The 27,808-nt window shown below is 36.8% G+C and overlaps 3 protein-coding genes across 3 annotated transcripts; all 3 read right to left on the bottom strand.

The window, feature by feature from the left end:
- Positions 1–23: 23 nt before the first annotated feature.
- On the bottom strand, positions 24–3,308 carry LOC135683881 (uncharacterized). The gene has a single exon (XM_065199262.2). It carries the CDS (start codon positions 3,306–3,308, stop codon positions 24–26), a length of 3,285 nt encoding a protein of 1,094 aa, XP_065055334.2.
- A 56-nt stretch (positions 3,309–3,364) lies between these two features.
- LOC148960443 (uncharacterized) lies at positions 3,365–4,813 on the bottom strand. The gene has a single exon (XM_089115743.1). It carries the CDS (start codon positions 4,811–4,813, stop codon positions 3,365–3,367), a length of 1,449 nt encoding a protein of 482 aa, XP_088971869.1.
- A 3,022-nt stretch (positions 4,814–7,835) lies between these two features.
- On the bottom strand, positions 7,836–22,735 carry LOC135690818 (transcription initiation factor TFIID subunit 4). The gene is made up of 11 exons (XM_065208487.2): positions 21,643–22,735; positions 18,622–18,711; positions 16,395–16,876; positions 15,836–15,887; positions 14,958–15,075; positions 13,968–14,098; positions 13,288–13,413; positions 12,489–12,545; positions 11,801–11,923; positions 10,352–10,399; positions 7,836–9,468 (listed from the first exon to the last, which is right to left on the bottom strand). Exons 1-11 carry the CDS (start codon positions 22,684–22,686, stop codon positions 9,358–9,360), a joined length of 2,382 nt encoding a protein of 793 aa, XP_065064559.2. The 5' UTR covers positions 22,687–22,735; the 3' UTR covers positions 7,836–9,357.
- Between the last annotated feature and the right edge of the window lie 5,073 nt (positions 22,736–27,808).

Genomic DNA, 27,808 nt, shown 5'->3' with positions numbered 1-27,808 from the left:
ACTCCCCCCTTGACCAGCTTTCCTCATAGTTCGTTATCTTCCTCAAGCTGGTCAATAATTCGAATACTTTCTTGCGCGATGACTGCTGCCTTTCTTTTCGTTTTTCCTTGCTTGTCCTCGGACCTTGTCGTTTTTTCATTGGTCGCACAGGCTTCTTTGGGCTCTGAAGAAAGTTCTAACGGAAACAGTTTTTGAATTGGTCGTTCTATGAAATTTCCGTTAGCTAGCTGAATTCTGGCACCGCGGGTTACATCATCGCGTCCTATGATTAAATCTGCAACTCGACCAAGTTTCCATTCAATGCGATTTCGAATGTTTTCATCTTGAACCGTAACGACATCTCCGATGTTGATATTTGGTCTATCACGAGTCTTATTTGGCACCTTGTGATATTCCCGAAGATCGATTAGATATTCTTTCTTCCAGCGCCGCCAGTAATGCTGAAAAACTCGAGCAACATGCTGTTCCCTTTTTCTTGCAACGTCTGCCGTCTCGTTGTAGTCGATATCTTCTTCTAAATACCGTTCTGGTAGACTAAGTAGTCTTCTCCCGATTACAAGGTGAGAGGGCGTTAACGGTTCTTCGAGTTCCGATGAATAAAGATATGTAAGAGGTCTTGAGTTTAATACCGATTCGATTTGTATAATGATGGTCTGTATCTCATCATAAGAGAGTTTCGCCTTTGATAAATTCTTTTTAAGACATGATTTTATTCCGCGTATTAGTCTCTCGTAGAATCCACCCCACCATGGGGCCTTAGCAAGGTTAAATTTCCATCGTATCTTTCTATCTGTAAGGTAATTACTTATTTCCCTTGACTTGAAGAGCTTGACGAGTATTTTTGAAGCCGCTTTGAATGTTTTTGCATTATCTGTTACGATGATTCTTGGAATCCCTCTTCTACTAACGAAACGCTTGAGACACAATAAAAAGGTATTGGTTGTCATATCTGGTACAACTTCAATGTGTAACGCTCTAGTGGTAGCACACGTAAATAAAGCTATATACACCTTCTTCAGTGAATTGTCTTCCGTTCTTACGTACAGAGGGCCTGCAAAGTCAATGCCGACTGCATCAAATGCGTGTGCCTCGTAAACGCGAAAATCTGGCAGTTGGCTCATTTTCGGTTCTCCGTATGACTGGCCTTGGATACGGATGCACAATCTGCACGGTCTGATTGTCTTCTTCACAAGCTGACGGCCCTTGACAATCCAAAATCGTGATCGTAAGTCTGCAAGGGTCTCCTTCACGCCGTTATGCATGACGTTCGAATGACTTTGAAGGATGATCAGGATGGTCAACTGGCTGTCTCTAGGTAGTAATATGGGATTCTTGGCTTGAACATCTAGATTTGAATTATTCAGACGACCACCACATCTCAAAATTCCATCCTTATCCTTGAATACATCGAGTTGTGGCTCTATTTTCTTGACGTAGGCCTTGTTGATGGTCATTTGTGCGGAATGAATAAGGATATTTTCTGCCGTTTCCATTTCCTTAGCTGAGAGTTCTTCTGTTTTTCTGTCGTCTCTATTTCTAATGTTGTAGACAAATCGAAGTACGTACGCTGTTATTCGTAACACCTTGTTGTAAGAGCTGTATCTTTCAATATGGATTATTTCTGGAAGATTGTGCGTAATCTCTGCGGACGTACTTAGAACCGTTGTCTTAGAAGGGTCTGAAGCTTTCAACTCGCCGCTGCAGTCGCTTGGCATCTCTTCTGTCTCGAACAATTCTTGAGCTATAGGAATCGATACGTGATCATTTGCAAGCCAAGTTGGGCCTCTCCACCATGTCGATCCCTCTGCAAGCTTTGCCACACTCGCCTTTCTTGTGGGTATGTCTGCTGGATTTTCTTTACCCCTACAGTGCAACCACCTTTCAGGGCCAACAAGTTTTCTTATTTCTTGTACTCTGTTTTCCACGAAAAGTTTCCATTCCTTTGATGCTCCCTTGATCCAATAAAGAGCGCTTATAGAGTCGGTAAAGCAATGTGATATGTCTATCTCTATCAAGGGACTGAGCATTTCTTTAAGTGCAGTGATCAACCTTGCAAGAATCAGGCATGATAACAACTCGAGTCGAGGGATAGTCATTCGAGAAAGAGGAGCAATTCGTGACTTTGACATAACAAGGGTTACAGATGCTTTATCGTCCGTTGTAACTCTGGCATAGACGACAGCAGCATACGCTTTTTCTGAGGCATCGCAGAAACCAATCAACTGAATTCTTTCGGGTTTTTTAATTGATGGGATATCGCTGAAGTAATATCTTGGTACAGACACCTTCCCGATGCGCTTGAGCTGTGACATCATGACTATCCAATCTTTCTGGAAATGCTCTGGAACTTGTTCATCCCATTCGAGCTTTGATTCGAAAAGCTGTTGTAAGAATACTTTCAAGGGTGTGCTGATGGGAGTGATTAGTCCTAATGGGTCGAATAAGCTCGCTATTGTTCTTAAAATAGCTCTCTTCGTGACCTTGTTTTCCTTTGTTAATTCGGCCAAATGTGACAGCTTGAAGCTAAGCACATCAGTTTCACTGTTCCATGGAACACCTAGCACCTTGGCATCACTTGCTTCTTCGGTCGTGAGTTTTCCAGTTGTGGATTTGGCGAAGGATTCATCATCTTCGCGATGCATTCGAGTGTCTTCACAGTTGACTGCATCTGAGCTCTCTTGTTGTCGAATTGCATTCATTACTTCTGACGAATTGGAGCGCCATTTTCTCAGATTAAAACCTCCTTTCTGCATCAATCTTTTTGATTTTTCATACAATTCAAAAGCTTCTTCGATTGTGTGACTTCCTGAGTTTATGTCGTCAGCATATAAAGAGTTGATGAGCTTGTTGCATATTTCTGGTTCTTCTGCGGCGTAATTTTCAATATGTCTCTTGAGCGTGGCATTTAGAAGAAACGGGCTGCATGAAACTCCAAATACCACTCGGCAGAATCTATACTCTTGTATCTCCATTGTTTCTTCAATATTCGTGAACCACAGAAAACGCAGTACATCGCGATCAGAGCTGTGAATGGATATCATTAGAAACGCCTTTTCGATGTCTGACGTCAGAGCTACTCGATGAAGCCGGAATTTGACGAGAATTTCTGCAACTGTCTTAAGGAGACATGGTCCTTCGAATAGGCAGTTGTTCAAGCAGGCTCCTCCAGCAACGCTAGCGGATGCGTCATACACAATTCTAACCTTTGTTGTTGACTTGTCTTGTCTCACGACGGGATGATGCGGCAGATGGTGGGTATGGCCTACTGGGGCTTCTTGGTCGTCCTTTACCCTTTCAATTATGCCCATTTCTTCTTGTAATTTCATTATAGAGCTGTATTCTTTCATTAAATTTGAATCTGCCTTTAATTTGTGAGACAGTCCTTGAAGTCTCTTGCGACACAAAACGTAGTTATCTGGCAGAAGAGGATGGTTCGGCTCCAGGGGAGCTTAACTTCGTAACGCCCGTTCTTGAATTGAATCTCTTCTTCGAACTGTTGATAGACCGAGTTTTCCCTCCTTTGATCTATTCCAAGACTCTCTAATTTCCAGAAATCAGATACTGTGTCGTCTAGGGTACGTTCTGCCACCTTTAAAACGTGTGTTTGCGTCAGGTTCGTGGATACAGGCCTTAATTCCTTACAATTTTGTATTTCTCCGGACAGTATCCATCCAAGTGTAGATTCAAGGGCACAAGGACCCCCTTTCTCCCCCCTTATACATCCTCCAGATACGAATGACCAATAAAAGTCCAGTCCAATGAGAATATCAATTTCTGAAGAGCATGAGGATATTTGGAAATCAGCTAAGGGGAGAGTTGCAAGATGAGGGTATGCTTGAGTTGCAAAATTTATCTCCTGATTTTGTAGTGGTGAGCAGACAACGGGAACAACATAAGCTGTAACGTAGACAATCGTATCGTTATATGGACTTCTCACACAGAACTGAGTGACGTCACATACCTTGATTTCGCCTTCTTCTTCTCCGAAAGTTTTTATGGTCAATGTTTCGCGGCCAACGGCTGGCAGGGCTAAGGAGTCTCGTAATCTTGCGGAGATGTATGACCTTTGGCTTCCACTATCGAAAATTAGACGCGCCGCGGCCGTTTGCTGAGAATTCGTGGCCGGAGAAATGTAGCCTTTGGCCGTCTGCAAAAGAACAGCATTTTTTGCATCGACAAACAAAGTAGACGTTGAGGGGCCATGAGGCTGCGGCATGCTTGAGGCACCTGGACGAGTGTTGTCACCGGCGCCTATCCGTGTCCCTTTTGGTAATTGACCAATTTGCACCTCTGACTGTACAAAATTAACACCAGGCGCTCGGGGATTAACACCCTGATGGACTGATGACTGATGCAACTGTAGAGGATTAGCTAGCTCAGCGTGGGGTGCTTGACCTCTCGACTCACATATGCTCACATGATGACGTAGTTTGCAGGAATAGCATCGAATGTTGCTAGAACAGGCTCTTGACAAGTGTCCTTTTTTCAAACAAACATAACATCGTCCTTGTTTCCTCAGGATTTCTTTTCTTGCTTGTGGGTTGGAAACAATGTGGCATTTTGCTGACTGGTGTGTTCCCTTGCAAAATGAGCATGTGATTTTTCCATCCGACAAAAAAAAGGCTGATGTTGTGTACGGCGCGCTGGCAGCATTTATTTTACTTGTGCTAGAACTACTTTGCTTCAAAAGGCTGCATTGTTCACGCGCTTCAAGTTCGGCTTTCAAAATAGTCATGATATAATCAAGCTTCCAATTTTCACCCTTTGCCCCCTTCGTAATTTCTAAACGAATTTCATCAGGAATTTTGCTCATTAATACTGGAACCAAAAGTGCCCCGTATTGTTCAAAATCGATTCCCAGAGACTTTCAACTACGCACATTTACTTCGATAGTGTCAAACAGCTTTCTAAAAGCCTTAAGATCCCTGTCAGACGATACCTTTTGTAGATTTAGTAATGTTTCCATGTGTGCATTTATGATAACTTGTTTTTGAGCAAAACGCTGTCTTAATATGTCTATTGCTTCGTTATAATTCGCCCCGGTTATTTGTATACCCGAAATCGCTGTTTCTGCTGGGCCTTCTAAGAGAGATTTCAAATGCCTGAACTTGTTGGTGGGAGTTAGAGATGTACTGTTATGAATCACGTCAAATGCATCCCACCATTCTGGCCACTTTCTTGGGTCACCTTGAAATTTGGGTAACTGAAGTTTTGGCAATTTCGCTGCATTTTCAGGCACTGAAATTTGGCGGCTAGGTAAAGAGGTTTCTGTCGAGCTCACGTTTTTTGTTACTCCTAGTTTGAGCTCGTCCCGTTTTGCATCTATTCTTATAATAAATCCCTGAATTTCAGACCTAAGTTCTTCAGATTCTAAAACTGCAGCTTCTACATCATCGTCGTCAATGAGGTTGAAAATTTCATCATCAATACTCCGCAAAACAGTTAATTTATCTTTTAATGACACAGACAAATGTTCGAGTTTAAAGAGATTTACTTCATCAGAATCAAAAACATGTTTTGCTTCAGTTATTAATTTTGTACAGTGAGCTTTGTAGCCTCCTCGGATTCTTTTCTTTTTCGCAAGCAAGGATGTTGGAGCTGGCCTAGAGGGAGCTGTGGCGCTGCCGCTATCAAGAGACATTGTGGGCTACAAACCTATCTACATCCCCATAAACATTTAAACTCAAATAGATAAATCAATAACATAAATCCGGCGAAGGTTAAGACCATTTAGAATATTATCCCTGCTTAGGTTCAATATCAGGCCTAGGTAGGGAAATTCTTTTGGTATTTCCACCTAGGGTAGCAGAGTTAGATTAGGTACGAAAAATTTGTTCTAAGAGGACTGTATATAAATATCGAATAAGGAAAAAAATGAATATATATATATATATATATATATATATATATATGACAAAAATATAATACGATAAGTGTTACTTGTCTGTTCGTTCACTTTGTCTTTGTCTTTGGTAGAATTCAATTTCGCATAGAGAGTTTCAACGTTCACTTTGTCTTTGTCTTTGGTAGAATTCAACTTCGCATAGAGAGTTCCAACGTTCAAGAGTGATCTTCTCCAATTTCGTGAGATTCCTTCGGTTTTACGTACTTCGTATTCTTGCATACATTCGAACAATACTGAGAATTCCAACTCATAAAATCATAAAAATATAAAAGCTATAAAAACGGGTTTCACCCCAGCCTTAAGCCCCAGGACACGTCTCGTGAGCAGCCAAGCGCCACCGCAATTTCTTACAACCAAGCGCTGCTGATGCCATCAGGAGAAGAAACGTGCAACTATGGACAAACAAGAGGCTACGCAAGCTGGAACCAGAACCACCACCTACTGAGGCGGCCTACAAATGTGAAACTTGCAACAGGACCTTCAAGGCAGCAATTGGGCTGTCATCTCACTTGCGGCATGGGCACTAGCTCCTCCCCACGTCATCGTCGTTATCGACGGAATGCTAAAAAAGAAGAAGACTTCTTTTTGTCTAATGAATTCTTTATCGCTTTTGTTAAACTAACTAGGGCATGGTCAATATGTATATAGTGAGTCTGGTACCCAGGGTATAAAGTATGTAACATCGCTTTTAGAAAATTATAGATAACTTTTTTGGTTATTTTGCTAAAGATAGAAAGCAGAGAAATAGGTCTATAATTAGAAGCTGGAAGTGGATATCTTTCTTAAAAGGTGGTATTACTTTTGCCAACTTCATTTTGTTTTGGAATATCCCAGGCTAGAAAGATTCATTTATAATTTGGGACAAAGGAAGTGATATAAGAGGGGAAAAAGTTTTAAGATTTTCATAGGAATGCTGTTTGGTTCCAGAAACGTTCTAATTTTTAAGAGAGAGATTATCTCAGATTTGTCAAGAGATATAGGGGGTGCAGTAAAAAGGAGCTTCCGATTCGCTTCCCATAATATCTACAGGTGACTTCGTACATCTTGGTATATTTTTTGTAGTAGTACGAGAAACATTAATAAAATATCGATTAAAGATTTTGCTATATCTGCAGGATCTGACGTAACATTACCATTTGAATCCTTAAGCTTACTTATAACTTACGTACGGAAGCGTCCAGGAATGTAGGACTTTACGGGCCACTTAAGGCCTGGCCAAACGAATAAAACATCCGTAAAACATTGTCAAACATTTTTGTACCAACATTGTTGGACGATGTTTTATGACCTAGCCAAACGAATCAAACAAATGTTGAAATATCTGTGATGGTAAAGCGCTGCCGCACAGCTTCCTACAGTTACTGCGTTGCATTTGCCAAACTTTAACCTACTGCGCTTGCGTTAGTAAAACAAATGTTTTAAGGGGTGGCCAAACGAACGCAACATTGTTGATCAAAGATGAGAACAAAAGAGATGTTTTACGAAATTTTTGATAAAACATGTTTCATGCAACAATGTTGGATGATGTTTTATGCCGATGTTTTATTCGTTTGGCCAGGGCTTTAATACGAAGGATTCTAAGTTATGTTGCTCCACTTTGCCCTGAAATCCGGTGGTAGTTGTGGAGCGTCTTTTACTACACTGTCGGTGTACTCAAGTCTGACTGACAATGCCCAGGCTACTTGCAAAATACTCCAAAAACAGGTTACTTGGAAACAGAATATTGAATTTGCATAGGGGGGAAATTTTCTATAATACTTAGAACGCTTTAGTTTAAAAACAAGTACATTTCATTTTACAATAATTGAAAAGGTGAAGTTTTTTCGCTTCCGATTATTCTTGCCATTATACTAGCCAGCGATGGCATGGTAAAGTTTACTGCTTTGAAATAGGACGATGTAGAGTAGACTATTGGAAAAAATGCGGAGACTGAAATGGTAATTATTTGGCATAAAAAAGACATGACTCGACGACAGCAATAATTCTAATCAACAGAATAAAAACAAGATAACAAATCTAACTGTTTTCCTTTATAGGAAGCTGTGAAAGCGTGATGTCCTTTTTCCGACCTCTTACACTACCACGAAGACATGTATGGAAATGTCAAGTGCTGGTTAAAATACAAAATTTACAACGCGACGAGGCCAGGGTTTACTACATAGGTAGAGGGGGAGGGAGTACAGATCACACTCTTCATCGGCCCAGAGAAAAGACTGACCTTCCCAGCAACACATTTATAAATACTTCTACTGGCTCCTAAACATCGATGAAGTTTTCTAATTGAGACATACTTGGTTAAAAAGGCTCGTGCTTAGGGTGGTGCATGGACAACTTTACCGTAATACACTCACCAACTACATAAAATGACAGCCTAAGTCACGTGGTAAACGTCTTAACCAGAAAGTGGCTAACGACATCTTGATTAATTTGGTATACTGTACTTCAGCTTACATAAAGAAAGCCCATTGATAACGAGGCCGTTTCAAGATGATTTGTATACCAGTCTATAAAAGGTATATTTTTTTCAAAAAAATTATATCCCAGAATTTGATCGAGTATTATACGATAGAACTCTAAAACTGTTTACAAGTGGTGGGAAAACGATCTTTCGAGCCATGGGTGGACTAGCGAGTAATTCTTGCTATCTTGAAGTTTGACTCAAAATCATACCACGCCATACATTTGTACAACACAAAAATGAGAAATTTTGCTAGCGGATTATCCCAGAAACTAGCAAAGCGGCGAGGAAATAAAAGATTTTGAGCATCCATAAAGTTGGGGGTGAATCCATTCGCAATTGGTGATAAGCAGCCTAGCCAGATATACTTTATCTGAAAGACTTAGAAAGACTTACTTTATCGACGTTTCTTTTAATTATCGGATTCTACAAAGATCCACATACAATTTATATTATGACTAAATGACAGATCCAAAAAAACATGACATCTCAAGTTAATTTCGTTCGAATAATCGTCCACCAACCGATACACGTGTCCACTGGTTGAAATTTACTTAATTAAAAATTTGCGTTAAACAACATTCTAGCGCGACGGGTTGGATGCGATTTTTGGTGTACCTTAGGTGAAATGGTGTAGCTAGCAAATTCCCAACTTTAAGTAACAAATTTTGCAAAATATGCCTAAGATATGTCATATAAAACAAATTTGGTTTACATCTGCCTTATTACAGAAACTCCACCTAAATTCTCTAAAACTGCTAAATGTCATCATTGTCATCGAACTAAGACCAGCTTCGAAACTGTTACTTCCCAATGTTCAAAAACGAGGCAGTACTTCATATACCCTTGCACCATGTTAGTTCGTCAAGATGATCGTTCATCCGGTGTGCTTTGAACGCAATGCAATGACGCTGTGACCTCGAAACTGTATCGAGGCTTGCATGAATGTGGAAATGATGCCTTGCGACCGCGGCGACTGCCAGGTCATTCGCTATCACCTTAGATACGATTTAAAGAGAAGCATTGACCTTGACGACTCTCTGTCTTGCTCTAACACAAACTGCAAGTCACGCATCGTGATTCGTCGAGTCCGTAACCGCATCGGCTGCGAAAAAACAAATATAGATCAATATTTCATTCATATTTCTTTAAACCGTCAATTTTATAAACTTAATAGTTCACCATATAGTGAACACATATTGATACTTATACAAAAATGCACTGCACACCTATCGCACACCTAATTTGGATCGAACACATAATTTTTAGAATTTTTCAATTTTGACCATATATCCCAAAAAAGCATTGTGAAACAATTATAAATATGCAAAACCAGTTGAAGGTGCTACAAACTGGCAGAGATATTGCCAGATAAGCACAGGCGCTTACCACATCAAACATCTGTTATTTGTCTCTGTTCATAATCTCAGGGGTAACCATATCCCAGCCAAACACTTTGTAAAGGTACTATTATTGGCAGGGGTGTTAACATAGCTATAAATGCGAATTGTATCGGTGGAGAAGAAAGGCAAGTCCACCGGGTTTTGGCTGACCTTGTCCGGTATAGAAACAATCCAGCCTCGATTTCATGTTCGTGCTTCGATTTCATGTTTGTTCATATAACACCATGGTAACGTTAATGTAATACATTTTAATAATGTATAATAATGTAATACAAACACATTATACATCATTGTAAGACTCTGTAAACATTCTATAATGTTCATTAACCTGGACCCTTTTAACTTCAACCAAACCCTTGCATTTTCATTACCTTGATGAGGCCATTAAATCTTGATAGGCGTAACTTAGCAAAAAGCAGTTCTTCAAACATTAAAATCAAACTCATTTTTTTTATCTTTTGGCATCGCCTTTCTCAAAACAAGCCATTAATTCATCGAAAATGATAACTTCAATACTATGATGTCATAAACAAAACAAAAAATTATTAAAAAAACATTGGCGAGAAATGAAAAAAACAATGATACCTGAAGTTGTGAAGATGATGACGCGTCGTTGTTGCTTGGGTCTGATGTCTGTTGAGATAATAAAGTAATCGCTTGAACAAAAAAAACAGAAAAGACGATGTAGCACAGTGTCCAGAAGTGTTTATTCATTCTCCGAACAATTCCGGGTCTTGGCAAGGGTGTGCAAAGCAGTAATGATCCACAATACCAGGAACAAAGTAATGCAGCACCTGAGAAAGCGATTAATGGCGGATCACGTAAAAACTTTTGTTGTTGACTGATTAAGCCATTTCCCCTTTTTTTCAGCCAATGGCGCGCTAATAAGACAGCGATTGCTCAACAATAAAATCAACTTTTAAATAAACAAAAATTTTGTGGAGGTACTTCTGGCTATGAAAACTTTGGGAAATCGTTTTAGAATTGATGCACAAAATATTTTGGTGAAATGCACTGGGATTCTTCTTTATTCGCCATAAACTCTTTAGGCCAGTTCTTGTTTGGACCTTAGAGAACCTCGTGGATTTCAAATCAAATAATTTTCATTGGCAACAAGAGATATAATTGCTTGAATCAAGGTTAGGTAAATTTGAGTAAAAACGGCCTTGTCAAGGAGGATGATTCGCCTTTTATGAAAATACTGCCTCCCTCATTTCCCTAGCATTGGTTGGATTCCACAAAAAGGCTATTTTGCATTATTTTGACATATTTCACTGCATCAACTCACACGTTGCTAGTTCCTAATTTAACAATCAATATGGGCCTAACTGTATCCAAAAGGTTATCCAATCTTTGAAATCTCTTGAATCGGACCATTTGCACTAAATTTTAACACAACTTCTCGTTTCTCATCCTGTTATCACTTTGATTTTACCATTGCAGTTATTAAATTTCAAAGAATTTGACTCCTGGTTTAGCATGATATTGTTCTCTTAGAAGAGGAACATTGCAGCGTAAAGTTATCAGTTTGCAAAACTTCAAATTCTTTTGGATGCCATTTACCCCTTTGTGGAATTCTTGATTCCAATTGACTCTCAAACAAGCACAAACTAATAAATACTAAAAAAATTTAAGCAGTTCGTTCTGAGGTTTCCATCTATCGGCCCCCGGAGACACATGACCTATGGTTACCGCCAATCGTCTGCCATACCAAAACATGGATACTTAAACAAGATGGCTCATTTGGATTTATCGGAATGCAATTACTAAAAACATACTCCCTTTTTGAGCTTGCAATTTACCAACTCTCAGTAACTTAAATACCAACAGCAGGTGTAGAAGCGTTTGTTTGTCAGTTCAATAGTACAGGAATTCGTTTATACTATAATTGATCGGCCCAATGATTTAGTAGAGTGAGACTCCTTTATAGTTTGTCACAAATTAGTGCCATCGTTGGAACATTGTACTGTGGGCTCACATCAAAAACAAAATAATTCTTCCATGAGCTTTATTAAACTGTCACTGAATACTCACATGAGCAGTGCTTAGCGACTCCAAAGCTTCGTCTAACTTCCGCTTTTTACGGGGTCCTATCGCTTCTAAGGCCGTCTTGTTGGCCGCGCGCTTTCGAAGTAACTCTTCCTCTTCTTGTTGAAGCTGAAAAGAAAGATGTCTTTACGAGTTAAGAAAGAAATATGTTATTTTGGAACGCAACACAAAGTTCAGATACTCTGAGGTGTAAAAGACTTTAAGAGCATCAGAGAAAAATTGCTTAAATGCTTCTACCTGGAATGCGACGAAAGATGTTTTGTTACCTCACGCGACAAGGGTGTTTTGTAACTCAAGGCGTTTGAAAATGAAGCATTTATCAATTGGAAGAAACTTTTATCGGCAATAATATTCTGATATATGAGTTTTAATCTAAGGAGATATAAATCTGGGGTCTTAGACCAAAGAGAACTTTATGCCCGTTGACTGTCATACAGTGAAAAACAAAAAAAACATTAAGGATAAAAAACATGATGTTATGTAGATTGGATCGACAAAGGGAGGCAAAAAACGGCTACAATTGAAGATATTATAGAGTACAGCAAACAAGAAACGATTTTGACATATTGAAAGACTTTGAAATAAAAACATTAGCGAAGGAGGTGACTAGCTATAAAAATAGCAAATCATAAAAAATTTAGGCTTGTTTTGCAAGAAAATTCTCAGTGCTCACCTGTTTCGCTTTTTCTTTCAGCCTTGCTTGCTCCGGATCTTCCGTCCTTGAACGACTCTAAAATAAGAAAGCCAACATAACTTAACTGCGTTGCTAAAGAGAATGAAAAGGTATGAATCAAGGTAATTTAAAAATAGCTTGAAATTTCATTCATTTTGTATAGGAAGATGGGTATAGCCGAGGGCGAATATCACGGATCGTCTTTGATGACAAAAAAGCGTTCTATCATGATTGGTTGTCTATTCATTAATATGGCGATCTCCACTTCGAAATGTTTCACTCTCTTCACCAACACAAGTAGACGCCCTAAACAAAACCACGAGATGCACCTTCATGGCTGTTCCAAACAGTTTTAGAAGAATTATTTTATCTTTCTTTGTAGGACTTTTATTTTCTTTCTTTAAAGGAAAATTTTCTAGAAAAAATAAAGGCATTTAAGTTGGAAACGAAATAGAGAAGTTTCCTAAATTTGGAAATGAAAGCATTGACGAATAACACATTAATTGCTGTAGGAAAATGTCTGCAAAGATGTTCACTCTACACACACAAATCATGAACTGTATTTGTTTCTATGAAAATGAAAATATTTCCCCAGGGTGTTTTGAATACTGCGTTCGGAGAATTCTTTTAAATTGTTTCCCAATACACGAAAACCTTTCTTTAAGGGGATGTTAGGTAAAGGCTATTCTCTAAGGTGATGCGAGACGAAGATTTTGGCAGCATGATTGTAATACAAAAGATAAACATAATATAAAGAACCAAAACAGGCTATGCCTTTGGGATTTCAACAACAATATACCTTTGCGACCCTCATGAGCATTTCCCGCTCTCTTGCTTCCCTGTGTTTCCTCTCCACCTCGTCTATTTGTTCGAAGACCCGCAATTGTGATTTGACGTCCGAGACAACTTCGAAAGAAGGATGCTCCTGGGTAGAAAAACGAAAGAAACTTATAATATAATTCACAACTCTACTAATTTTGCATTTCTGAATCGAAATTAGTTTTAGCTTGTGCTGCCCTGTGCATTTTTCATTGAATTTAATATCAAGCTAATTTTCCAAGGTCTTTTTCAAATTTCAAATTTCAAATTTTCAAAACTTGTTCAAAAAGCCACAAAACGCAAGTGAAAATAACTATTACTATTGTGTTCAATTTGCCAATCATTTTGTAAAATTCTCAAATATTACCATGTTTTGTTTAAAACTTACACTCTCTAATGGAAAAACCTTTTGCCGTGAGCCCTTTGTAGTTGAGATTCAATTTTATCTGTGACATAGACAAATCTAGCTGATACCACCACGAAACTTATGGCATTGGTCAGCTTTCTTGTCAAAACTGAGACATGGCAAAGCAGCAATATCAAATGGTTTTTGCAGCAAACTTTAGTCCATTGCGACACAATTTTGAAAAAGCCATTGAGGATTGTTAAAAGTTGTTTTAAAGCAAACGTTTTACAAATTTTATAACCAACGGAGCCTACCTTGTGAGCTTCCACTCGATGTAAACTAAGGACAGATAGTCGTTCGATAATGTTCCGTAGCCTCTCTTCGGTGGCATGTGATACCATGGAAATGACATCTTGTTGAGCGTCACGAATCTTGTGCTTTTTAACTTTAAAGAAAGAAAATTAAGATGCAATGCAGAAATCAAAAGCAATATCCTGCGGTCCAGGGGCTTACACCTTTAATCGTTAGAAATGGGATCAAAGAATTTTTTTCATTCAGGCTTCTGTAAAAATGACAACGGGAAAGTTGAGTGGTTTAATTTGGTCTAAAAGAGCAATGCTTGATATTAAGTAACTGGAAATAAAGTAACTGGTTTTCAAGAAAAAGCAACTTAGGCAAAAATTATCCCCCAGTAGCAAGTTAAATAATTAAAAAAGCAAAGAAGTGCGACAAAAAATTTAAACGGAATTCAAAATGAACATAAAACGTATTCGCCGATGAACAACTGGTTATGGACTATGCCATGTCAGATACCGTTCACCTGCTGTAGGGTCCAATACTGTTTTGTTGCTTTTCTGGAAAATAGCTGACTTTCGAAAAACCTAATTGAAATCATGGTCCCGTAAACCTGGGGCACAATAGTACGGAAAACAAAACTAAATCAAGCATGGCAACTTAATCTTAAATTAGACCTTGATTCAACCAAAGTTCTCTATCAACTATGAATCAACAATATTGTTTTCCTCTTTCTCTTTAGTTTCCAATACTAGCAGAGTTGATAACTTGCTCTTTCATTCAAATATAAAAACTTTCTGTTTGGTATGCCAAAAGGAGAATTTTAACAGTTTTTTGGCGGTACAGAACTTGAAAATGGCTTTGAAAAACGTTTTTACCATATGTTACAATTTTATAACATATATTACAAAATTTTTGCTTTTTTCAAAGCCATTTAAAAAAGAAACTCTTAAACAGCCATTCTAATAAATCTACGTCACTCATAAACAAAATAAGAGTACCAAACAAACCTATGGCTTCGATTTTCCTCTTTAAAGGTTCTGTTGATAAGAAAACCTCATCCTTGCAGCTTCTGGTTTGAGAGCCCAACAGCTCAGATCCAGTCGATAAAATTTTAGCGCTTTCTTCCTGCAGGCAAATGACAAAGCCATTTCAAAAAGTGCCTACGAAAACTAACCTTTTCATGACACTAAGTAAATATTCAAAAACCAGTCTCATGTTGGTTTACTTTATAGAAACCTACAAATTTTACCTGCATACAAACAAATCAACACGATATTGACTGGCTGATTGTGCCGAGAATCAACATTTCATCCGGCTAATGCGAATAGCCCTTCAGATTTCTTACCATCGGCTGAGAAGGAAGTTAATACAGGAAGTATCTTTCTAAGAATGTTTTGATGAAAAACAATTTAGTAAACAAGATACAGGTTTTTCCGCCAGATTTTGAATATTCTATCAAATATCTTTGTGTTGATAGACTCTGAATTAACAAATACAGTTGATAAATACTCGAGTAATTTTGCCCAAGAATTACCGCAGCAGTCTTCTTCCAAACGAGGAAAAAGAAGTATTAATTTATTGGCATTTAAAAAACAGCCTTTGTTTATAAATGCATTTGTTTAGCTTTTTGGAAAACATTTGGATAGCTTTTTGGAGACTTTTCTTCCCTAATTGTACGAAATTCCTACACTTTGACATTTTTGATAGCCCCGACTCAAGTAATGTTGAACAGTAAATAATCCAAATAAAAATCATACCAGGCTACGAAAACGAAACAGGAAAATTCCACAAAAATGACTAGAAACTACAAAGAATAGGAAAAAGGTACTTAAAGAGGCTCTTCAAGTCCTTAAAAATGATTAAAAATATTAGGTATTTAACAAACCATAAGGTTGACCCCAGCCATGCATGTGACGTCGTTGATATCATCGTCGTTACTGTAGGCATAAAAAATATACTAAGAAATGGGAACAACAAGCTCCAATTAATGCAAAACTTTGACTTTTCAGCACAAAATTGCTGTGACAAACTGATTCTGGGTTGAACATGAAATATAAGGGTATTTATTAACAAGAATGTATTTCTAGGACATATTAACAATTTCATTGCGAATTTGTGAGCAAGTTGTTGGGAAATAAAATGGAAAGGAATTTTATAGAGCTTATCTATTTAAATTATAAACAGAAAAAGCTAGAAGCACAAGTGGGTAGCTGTAAGCAAAGATAATGATGTTATATTGCAATTAAATAATACCCATCATTCTGGCTAACAACTTTCAAGAAAATGTTGATGACCACATCCATCTCTTAAATCTATAGTCCTCAATTTGACATTATTTCAGTTTAGACATTATTTCAGACTGGAAAAATTTTCAGTGGGAAGTAAGCCCCTGGGTTCTTGGTATTGAAATTTTGATTTAAAATCAAACTTTTGTTTCTGTGTACCTTGTCATTGCTGAAGAATAGTGAAAGGCTGCCTTGTGCTTGCTTTTCTCTGCCTGAGCTGCAGTGGCATTCACCAACACCTGAGACTGGCCCGTCACAGCTTTCATCACCGTTGCGATATCTTTGCCGATACCTGCTGGGTTGTGTATAATTCTGTCACCTTGGACCATCTGTTTCTGCATCATCTGCTGTCGATGTAGAGCTAGGGTTCGGTTCAGCAAGGCTTGCTGAGATTGGGCTAAATTCTGTTGTGAATTAGTATTGATTTGCATAACGGCTGCTTGCAGTGCAGCTGGAGTTGTCTTTTGGTTTGCTAATAAATTTACAGTGGACTGCACTTGACTTTTTTGCACTTGTGTTTGAGATGTACTGAGAGCTACTTTTTGCAACTCCTCTTGCATTTTCAGTGGCTGCTGGATGGGCTGTGTTGTTTGCACTTTGCTTTGCTGTTTCATGGTTTCTCTGAGGTGAGGCAAGGTTCTCTGCAAAGTTAATTTATTATCTTTAATTATGCATAGACACAAAGCATAGCCAGTAAATGAAAGAATATATAAAAGGAACATATGTTTGGGATAAATGCTAAATTGGGTCTAAAATAGAATGCAAATTGAGGAAACTAACAACTTTGTGTTTTCACATGCAGATCAAGGCCTGTTTCACTAGTTTCAGAAAATGAGAATTTTCTAAGAACTCCCTCCGCCTTTCCTCTTAAACTTGATATTTATGAAATTGTATATAAAGTTCAGTCTAAATCTTGGTCACAAGAATTCATCACTTGTCTAAATTACAATTGCACCTGGATCTGGGGCAGACACTTGGTAAAATATTGGAGGGGGCAAGCCTATAGTTTTAATAAGATGATATCACATTTTCCCGTTGTTTAAGAACAAAAGATCATTGTCCTCCAAAGCATTGGGGGCGACTGCCCCCTCACCCACCCAGGTGTCCACCACTTTCCTGATATAAAGAGAAGCAAGATAACAGTAACATAAGCAAGTTAAGCTACAGCAAAAAGGACAGACAATGGACAACTATCTTATGTGATTTGTAAAATATCATGCAAAGGGAGTTTTCAGTTAACAGTTCAACAAACTTTTCATATGAGAATGAAGAAATTTATGATTACATAAGCAGGTCTTTTTGTATAGCAAGCAAGTCCTTGCAGCATATAAAAATGGAAACTCTTTGCAAAACTTTTCTAAAACCCATAAAACTAATGACAATGTTTATCATCTTTGCTCAAAAATTGGTATGATTTGCTCAACTAACTTAAACAAGAATTGCTTGTTCTTGGGAAATTGTACACATATATTTACGATAATTTAAAATGATTGTGCACCAGAAATCATCATTTTTTTACATTCTGCAAAACCAAGCTGAAATAAGGAGCTCAGCAGTTGGCTAAGTGGAGCAGAATTCAACTAAGTGTGCACAAAAAGGAAATTTTTAAATTCATTTATGGAAGTTGAAATATTGAAAAGAAATTCATGTTTATTAAGGTAAATCATTATAGCCTACGCATATGACATTTTCACTATTGCTGGTCTTCTTTCTCTTTATTCAAATCATTATCATCTAAGATATATTAACATATTAAAGACATTTTGGACATTAATGCTTTCAATATTCTTGCTTATTAGTCAATTCATCAATGCCCCAATTAAAAGATTATGTAAAGGAAGCCCTAGAAAATACTTGTAAGAAATTGATCTTGCAGCCCAAAATAGTAAAAGTAAAGAAATAGTAAGCATTGTGGAAACAAAATTTTTTGCCACAAACAGTATTGAAGTTAGAAAGACTTAACAGCACCCCTTAACTTCAAAGACAGATAGTTTATCATAAAATTTAGATCCAGTGATAATGACCTCCTCACTGGGAGAGAATGACACATTCATGTACAATGTGCATTTCAGATAAGACTGACAATTAATCCCACTTTAGTATTCTGGAGTTAAATGTGCTTTATAAGTACTTCATATGGTATGGGATGCATCTATACACGGTAAGAAATGGTAACAATTATTTTCTTAGAATGCAAACATGGAATTAAGGGTGTTAGTTATACAAGTGTGTCCCATAATGTCATAAAACTGTAACAATAACAAAAGGCTTGCTCACTTTAACTGAATACTAATTAATTGCAGTTTTTTAAAGCTCAAAGATTTGCACAACTTGCAGGTTTCTTATCTAAACGTTTTCTAATAAAACACAATAAAACAAATCATACCTTTAGAAATGGCACCAGATTGGGTTGTGGATCTGATTTAAGAGTGAGCTGCAGCTTTTCTACAAATTCTTCTTCATTCATCTTATTATACTGTAGAAAAAGGAGGGAACAAATTAATACCCATGAACAATGTCTTAATAAATAATACCATTCATTCATGAATAATACCATTCAAACAAATCAATACCATCCAAAAAACAAATTAATACCCATGAACAATGTAAAATACAGAAAAAAATTATTTCTACAAGTCATATCATCATCTAAGGGGAAAGAACACAAGAAAAATTTTGGCAACCTTATTAGGCAGTTTTCTATCATTAGACATAATATATATAATGTATCATAGAGATATTTATATTATCAATCAGTAAAAAATTGGAATAAGCATTCAACATTTGGCTTGAAGAAACCTGCATGCCTTCTTTCGAAAAAAGGTATCAAAATGTTCCATAGTTGGAAAAAAGTTATTCTTACAGTTCGGTACTGGTCTAAGAATGTGACACTGGGGATAAAAGATCTTGAACTAGAAATCATTGCTGAAAAACTACATTTCAACTTGCTATTGTGCATACTAACATTTTCCCTGTCTTTTGAGCATAGCTTTTGTTCATGATTATATCTATATACTAAGTCAACTTTGCAGTTTTAAATATAGTTTTTAAGAACAATGTCAGATAGAAAGTGACCATGGGTGACATGACCAAGATGTTTATTTGCAGTTTTATGAGATACTTAATGTTAAAAAAGAGCAAATACAAGCTTCAAAACTACCATGTGTTGAGGAGTTTATGATTATCATAATTTTGATATGTCTTAACTGAAATTTAGAGGTGTATAATGGTACAGACTTGCCAAAAGCAACTGCATTAACTGTAAGACTCAAGGGTTGAAATATGAAGCCTTGTTTTCATTATATAAACTTGTATAGAAGATTTAAAGGGAACACATGCATGAATGAGCTTTCACCAAGGATTTGCTGCCCAAATACAACTTTCCCATAAGTGACTGAAAATTTTCATTATTGTTGAAATATAAAAAAAACTGCAATTAAACAAAAAGAACAGGGTTAGCTATTTGATGGGAGTCATAGGTTTGGTTAAGATGTATCTTGAAAACCGGCAAAAGAAAACTGTCAACATCAGAGATTGAAGGGGATTTCAAACAACAATTACTTGAAATAATACCACATTAGTTTCTAATTATGGTCAAATTTTAGGCCACTTTAAGTATATAAATATAGAAATTAATATGTTTTTGATGCAAACAACTCAGGTGAGCAATTCCAGATCACCTGCAAAAGTACAAATGGCTATGCCTGGTAGAAACTGTTCATTTTTTTGAGATTTTTGTCATATAGTAACAGGCATGTAAAATTACCATATGACTGAGGTATGGACTTGAAATTAAATGTGGTTTCAGGCCTTCCTTGGAATAAATTGGCACAAGTGTGGCATTTCGCAGCCCTAGACTGTTTTAGGCATGTGATGGAGTGCTACCTGTGTTTTGACATATTTCTACATAGTATACAGGTCTTCAAAAACTCTCATTTCGTTTCTTTAGTTTTCACTTCAATTTGATGTATAAAATATTTTAGATGCAGTCTCCGGCAATCCTTCTTGCCACCGATGGGAGCTTTTTGAAACCCTTGAAAATTATAATATTTTGGTCCCCATTTTCAATCAAATCTTGTCAAAAGGGATATGAAAACAATTTTGAAAACAGCACAGTGGAAAAACAGACAAATATGCCATACTGAATATTTCCCCTTTAGACAAATATGTCATACTGAATAACTCCTTCAGGGATGGTTGTTTAGCGTTGAGCTGCACATCAAAAATATATTTAACCCAGCTAGCAGTAGGAACTGGACACTGAAATCACTGGCATAAAACAAATAGCTTTCCGGCATGGGCAATTGGCAAATGTTTTCACATAAAAAGCTTCAGCTCCTTAGAATTATGGGTGCCTGATGATCTGATTACAATATTTCACACACAACTTGCACCAAATCTTTGTTACAAATGGCTTATTGTCGTAGGCTTAAATAGTATAGCCTAAAATGACATTGTTGCCCCATTTCAGGAATATGGTGAGCTTTTTTGTGATCCTTTTACTTTTCTTGCTGAAGACACAAAATTTACGAGTGTAGATTAAAATAAATACGGCACAAATCTTGCCTAGACTGAAAGCCTTTTGTATAAAATTCAACCTAATTTACCATTTGAAAATGGTATTTTAGAAACATGTACATTTTAGAAACAGGTCTATGATAAAAACGCAACTTAGTTTTCACTGGCACTAGGTTAGAAGATGATTGCGAATTATTGTATTATAATGGTTTTTGCAGCCCAAGATATAAGAATGAAATTTACTGGACTGCTATTAGCTTCAATGCTACAGTCATTTGGTCCACAGTTGATTGCATACAAGTGTTGCACAACAGCGCTTCAAAATGATTACGGTGCCCCAGGGCGGTGGACAAGATCAGTGAAACACATCAAAATAAAAAACACATAATGCAAACTAACTAGTTTTCAGCGCTTTGGTTAAAAAACCAATGAAAAATTATAAAAATAGGCATGCGATTTAACATACTCCTTGGTGTGGAGAGGCTTGTACCAGCGTGTATGAGTGCAATCGCTCGCCTTTCCCAGGAATGCCTGTGTTTAATCCTTTTTTAGAGCAGGTAGTTTTGAATATGTATCAAAAAGTCCAATAATGAGACAACATAAAAAGCATTCACACTATGTGTAATACAGCAAACTTTACTTGTAAAATATCTTTAATTTGCATTTTCTCTGAAAATGTTTTTGTATCGGAAATAAAAATATCAACAATCATATGGAAAACCATATTCCTGTTCAGCAAGGAAAAAAAACCAGCAAATGCTCAAAATTAAATATTAGGGATCCAGGTTTCCAACTTTCTGTTCTGGCAGAGTGAAAATAATGTCAATGATCACATTGTTTGAAACAAAATTAATTACTGGGATTAATTTCTCTATATTTCCATACTTACCATAACGTTTTGAACAAGTTCTTTAACACTCCTTCCAATATCAGGTGGCTGGTTTGGTCCACATGCAAGACTGATCAAATTTTGGAAAAACTCTTTGAGTTTCTTCACAGATTCTTTCATGACAGCAACATTACTTGCATTAATGTTTGATACTGCTGCAGCAGGATTTACTTGTCTAAAACGATAAGTAACTACTCCAGGAACAGGGCTTGTTCCTTTGACTTGTGTCAAGGTTGATGATGGTAGGCCAATAGTGACAGCAGATGAGAGTGGGGCCTGCATTGCAATGGTGTTTGGCTTTGGCGAATTTCCTCGCCCCGTTGATGTATTCGGTTCTTGTTTTGCATTCTGCGTTAGAATTACTGGTTGTGGAGCTGGTAGCCTTGATACAATATTTTGAACACCAGGAATCTGTCCGGTCATCAAATTGATACCGGACACGGCAGTGACAGTGTTAGGCCCTGTCAGCCTGGGAGCTAGTGGCAACGGTGTGCCCGCCATTCTCACATTTCCAACTAAATTGCTCGGTACAAGGGCAGTCCCTGCAAATCCTTGTGCCGCTAACATTTGTGATAACTGTGGAGTCAACATTATAGTTGTCGGCATACGGGGTGCAATAGGAACAGTATTCGAGAGGACGTTCTTTGGCGCGATATTAACCTGTGAAGAGTTTGCAGAAATAGTTGGTGAAGGCGATTGCTTATTTGGGGTAGATGATCGCACAGTACTTGTAGGTTTGCCGATAATACTGTTAGAAGCAATAACTGAATTGGCAACAGATAAGTTTTGCGATGATCCATTGATAGGAGCAATCCTACTAGAGATCTGTATGTGGTTTGTTGCTGAGCTATCGATGGGTCCAGCCGTTGCAATCTTCCCTCCATCATTTGCTAGAAGGGTTGTCGAGTGAGATGAGGAATTAATCAGCTTGTTGCTGGAAGTGCTCACTGATGAAACCTGACTCTCGAGAGACCCAACAATTGCATTTACAGCGTTTTGGTCCACATCTCTCTTCAACAAATCATCGAAGAAGGACGACTCCATTTGAGCTCGTTAAGAAATGAACGTGGAGTTTTGTTCGCCGGCCCGCGTTGCCTTCTGGGATTCACTATTCATACAATGCATTGTGGGAAAGCTGGCAGAACTGCTCCTTCAAAGAGACGCATTCTTCGCGATCAATAAAAATGGCGAAAATTTGAGGAGACAAATGTTGAAATGGGAACTATTCACATAAAAAAGCTTTTATCACTAGATTTATTCAAACAACGTGATTTAGTTCACATAAGCTTGTGAAGGTTGCGAGTTTTGCACCAAGCATGCATGAATACAGTATCAATTTCTCCCGTTGATCAATCAATAACTGAATTTAAATAAATTTAATCCGTAAGTCTGAATGACGAATATGAAGTGAAGTGACTCCAAAAATTATTATCAACAGCTAGATTTCTAGCATCATTATGCATAAGAATTATACAATTGCACTAACTCAATATGCAATCTGGGGTCGGTTGTATAAGAAAAGGCTATTTGTAGGAACAATACATTTACCGAATAATCAACTTACAATGCTTATCATTTTCTGTTCTGGTTTTGTCAGTTTCCAATTTTGGATAGATTTGCAGGTCCCACGTTTTATAGTCTTCAAGGCAATAGCTTCTGTTATTAGTTGGTCTTTGTATCAAGCCTGCTATTAGGCAACACAAAAGAAGCAGGCGAGGATTCCATCTTAACTTCGAAAGAATGGAAAGTAAGTGAAGTAAGAACCTATAGCTTACCCAAAGAATAGCTACCCTCAATTAGAGGTATTTTCTTTAATAAAAATTGGAACTGAGCTTTTCCAAAATGCGCTTAGTCTTTTAAATGTTTCAGACATTGTTCACTTTTTGTCTCTTATTACTTTTATAACCTCAATATAAAGTTTTATGCTTTAAATAAAAAACTGGATGGCAGTTATCAAGAGATCGGAAAACAGTAGCAAATTCAGTTGGCACATAAACACATTTGATTGCAACAATAAACTTTAGGCTTTCTTCTAATGTAATCCTTTAATGTAATTAGCTTGATACATATGCAAATAAAAGATTTCCCTTCTTCGAAGGAATTTGCTGATGTAGACACTCTGGAAATAAAATAATTTTGTTCGTTAGAGAAAAAAAATATTCGCAGAACTTTTTTAAGACGTTGGTTGTTTTTGCTGTATTTCAAGGCTTTTCCTTCTTCTTCTATTTTTACTCTGCTTTATTCCAGTCCAGATTATCCTAGAGTCAGCTGTCATGATTCTGACTCTCCATCTTTGTATCGCTTTTCCACTTCTTCCATCTCATTCCTTATTGTTAGACAATTTAAAATAAAGTAAATAAGGAATTATATTAACCATTAGGAATTATTGTGAAAGAAAGCTAACCAGTATTGCCCAGTCTCCTCCTTTGGTCAAACTTAATGTTGTTGATATTTTAGATGTTCTCAACTTAGCTGCTTAACCAATTATTTTACCTGGTTGCTCTACCAATGATCGGAAGAATATCAACCCATTATGCTTTGACTTGAAAATTTCATATCAATATATTTCTTAAACATCTTAGACGTTTCGTTAACCCCATGATTTGCTCTGTGGGAAGATACTATTTCATTGCGGACCTTTATGTTTGTTTGGTTTAGCCTTTCACCAATCAATTGTGAGATCCCTGATTGTTGCTGTTATACAATTTAGTGTTAGAGACAATACAGGGATATATTATGCAGCAACATTTAGCCCTAGAAATTCATACACTATTATGGTAAATTCTCGATCACAACCTGCCGCTAAAACTCCTTTGCTACATTCTCTCCCAACTTGAAAGTCCTTTAGCTAGAAAACGATAAATTAGTTTTCCAATAATATAATGGCATGATTCTTTTTGACCTCTTACCCTACGTCAGAATTCAATTTTCAGTGACAATGATGCGAAGATCAAGAATTGAAAAGCTCCCTTGGTAATCTTTTACGCCTACGTCTGCATCCCTGGTGGTAACTAATAAGAACTAACAGCAATATTCCAATAGCCTTTTAAGCCAGTCTTGAAAGTGTTGCCAGAATAAACTTTGGTGATACACGTAAAATTTATTTGTTTTTGGGGCCCTTTTTGACTAATTTGCCTTGGCCCTAAATTTAGAGCCAGTCCGCCCCTGCCAGCAGATAATGCTTTATCTCAGGTCTGTGAAAAGGTTCGTTTTCTGTTTACATTAAGATCTATCCCGACGTTCACTATCTTACCATAAATCCGTTCTTTTGCTTCTCAGATCAATGAGTTCTTCCAATAACTCGAGAAAGCTTATTAACGTGACTAAAGAAAAATTTATGTTGCTGAAAAATTGGGAGTTTTTTATGTTGGAATAATCGTTTCCAACATAACGTCTGAACTCCACGACTATCGCCAATAATCGATGTTGAAATTGCCCTTGCCGACAGAAGATTGGTTTTTATAGATTGTAGGGTGTTTATAACGGACTCATTTAGGCTTGCTTTGATTTTGAGTTTCATTTTGCACAGAGTTTCATTAAATCATCTTGTCTTAATACGTAGGCCATCAGGCACAAGATAGACAGCTCTTGTAGGAACTATACGAATGGAATGACTTATCCTTGCTCAAGCTTCTTTAAAAAATAGGATAACCAAATCTTCAACTAAGGTGCTATTTAATGTTATTTTATGTTTAAAGTATGAGTTAAAGTTTACAGTAAGGTGATAATTTTTTAGGCTTGGGTAATTTTTTCTTTCTTTATTTAAAGTTGGTACAATTTCTAGACATGCATACATGCTAATTAAAACCAACTAATTTAAATTACCAACGCTAAATATAATATAAATCAAATATAACCGATGTTGCTAACATATTCCTTGCAAAGATTACAAGTACAATTAAACGATGTGAATTCTGAGATTTGTTCTTGAATATTGATAAAGTAGGGGAGTGCTTTATCTCATTTGGAACTGAGTTCCATATTTGGCTACATCTGTATGATACGGTATTAAATCCATATGTTTTGTAATGTTGCTCCGCTGTTTTCAATTGGGAGTGTCTTAAGTAATATGGTCATTCATTTATGGAAAATATTTCATCCATAAAAGGTGGATTCAATCCGTTAAATGTTTTGTAAATTTCTATCGCAAGATATTGTAAATTTTTCTTATCAGAAGTTATTGTTTTATTCTTTATTAAAAGTTGTTCAAAAGTTGATTCATAATCATCATGAGCTATTCTCATTGCTCTTTCATGAATCCTGTTTATTCGATTATTACTTTTCCTACTGCAAAACATCCAAATAAGAGGACAATAATTAAAATATGATAATATGAACGTTTTCATTAATAGAATTCGCTTAGATTTGTCCATATATGAAGCAATCCTGGCTAGAGCGTTTACCTTTTTCCCAGCTTCTTTACAAAAAACTTTATTATGTTCTTCTAATCTAAGTTGATGGTCTAGTGTTACTCCCAAAAGTTAAAAATTCTTACTTTCTATTATAGTAGAACCATTTATTTGAATTTTAGATTCCTCTAAATTGGATCGATTGGCTTTAAATGTTATAAGCTTGCTTTTATCGCCATTGAGCACCAAGAAATTTTCATAAAACCATTTATTAAGAATAGCGGCTTCCGATTCTAAGTCGTCAGTTAGTTTATTCATATCAGTACTTGACAGCCAAATTGTATTATCATCTGCATAAGTTGCTTTTGTTCAAATGCAGAAAAATATCATTTATGTAAATATTGAAAAGCAAAGAGCCTAAGATTGATCCTAAGAATGAGTTTATTTTTACTCGTTGTACTCTTTTATCTAAATAACTATAAATAAATTCTATTGCGTTGTCGCTGAAGCCATAAGATTTCAATTTGGCTAGTAGAAGTATATTGGGTAAACAATCAAATGCTTTTGATAAATCCATAAGCACTTCACCAGCCTCATCTTTTTAATCCAGGCACTTTTTCAGACTTTCAATAAGTCGTAATAAAGCTTGTTGTGTGCTATAACCTTTTCTGAATCCACAAAGCAAAGTGAACAGTTTAACAATGATGTAATTGTAGATTTGATTGAACATTATTCTCTCAAATACATTTGAAGCTGAGGGGAGCACACTTATTGGTCTATAATTCTTTTTACTAGTTGAATCTTCTTTTTTGAAAATAGGGCACACATTAGCCATTTTCATAAGAAAGGGAAACGTTTTATCAGAAATAGATCGATTGAATATTTCAGCTAGTGGTCCAGAGACAACGTCTATTGCCATTCTAAGAACTTTTGGGGGGATGTTATCGGCTCCTGTTGATTTGTCTTCCTTTAGGTTGTAAATTATCTCTCTTACCTCCTTGGAAGTTACATTTTTAAAGTTAAACTTAGGAAATTGATCAAACGTTTCCTTGATTTTTAAAATACTACGGTGGTTTCCCAAGCATTTCAATTGATCTAATAGTGACGAGGCTGTCCTTTCGTCAGACGTCTGTTGCAGATTATCAGATAAAGGTCGGGCTATATCAAGGCTAAGAAGATATTTCGAAAATTTGAAAATGTTGAATTCGTCAACGATAATAAAAAATTCTGGAAAACTATCCAGCCTTTATTAAATGATGAAAATGCAAAAGCAATTAAAATCATACTGATAGAGAACGACGAAATCCTGTCTGACAGCAAAATAGTTGCACAGACGTTTTGGGTCGCGCCACTTTGCAAAAGAAGCCAGTTATCTCTTTTGTTTGAACAGTTTTCGATTTTCTTCCCAGTTAACTATCACAGTTTCTGGTGTGGAAAATAAAAACTGTTTTTCTGTATGAAACATTTGTTTCATGTCACGGATGTTTCTGAATTCCACTACATACAAATGCCATTAAAATAATACAGTAAACTAACTAGTTGCAATAGATTGCAAAGTTATCAGGTTTATAAGGGGATTTGTATGCATATGCAAGGAATTTCTTGAAAGGAGGAACTCTCTCAACAGGTAAACTAATCGAGGAGAAAGCACCCCCTTGGTTAAGAACAAAAATTTGCAGATTTATTGATGGCAAACGAAAATTGAATTTATTCAATTATATTTTATTCTAAGTATGACTGCTAGTGTTGGATGGTTATTAAAAGTCCTTTGGCTGGTAATTGGTAGCGAAGAAGTGGAGCTTCAGTTGTTGCCAGAA

This window comes from Rhopilema esculentum, chromosome 4 (genome assembly GCF_057945365.1).
Source record: "Rhopilema esculentum isolate cy_ngs chromosome 4, ASM5794536v1, whole genome shotgun sequence".
Lineage (NCBI taxonomy): Eukaryota > Metazoa > Cnidaria > Scyphozoa > Rhizostomeae > Rhizostomatidae > Rhopilema > Rhopilema esculentum.
The sequence above is the reverse complement of the archived record's forward strand: the minus strand, read 5'-3'. Positions and strand labels throughout refer to the sequence as shown.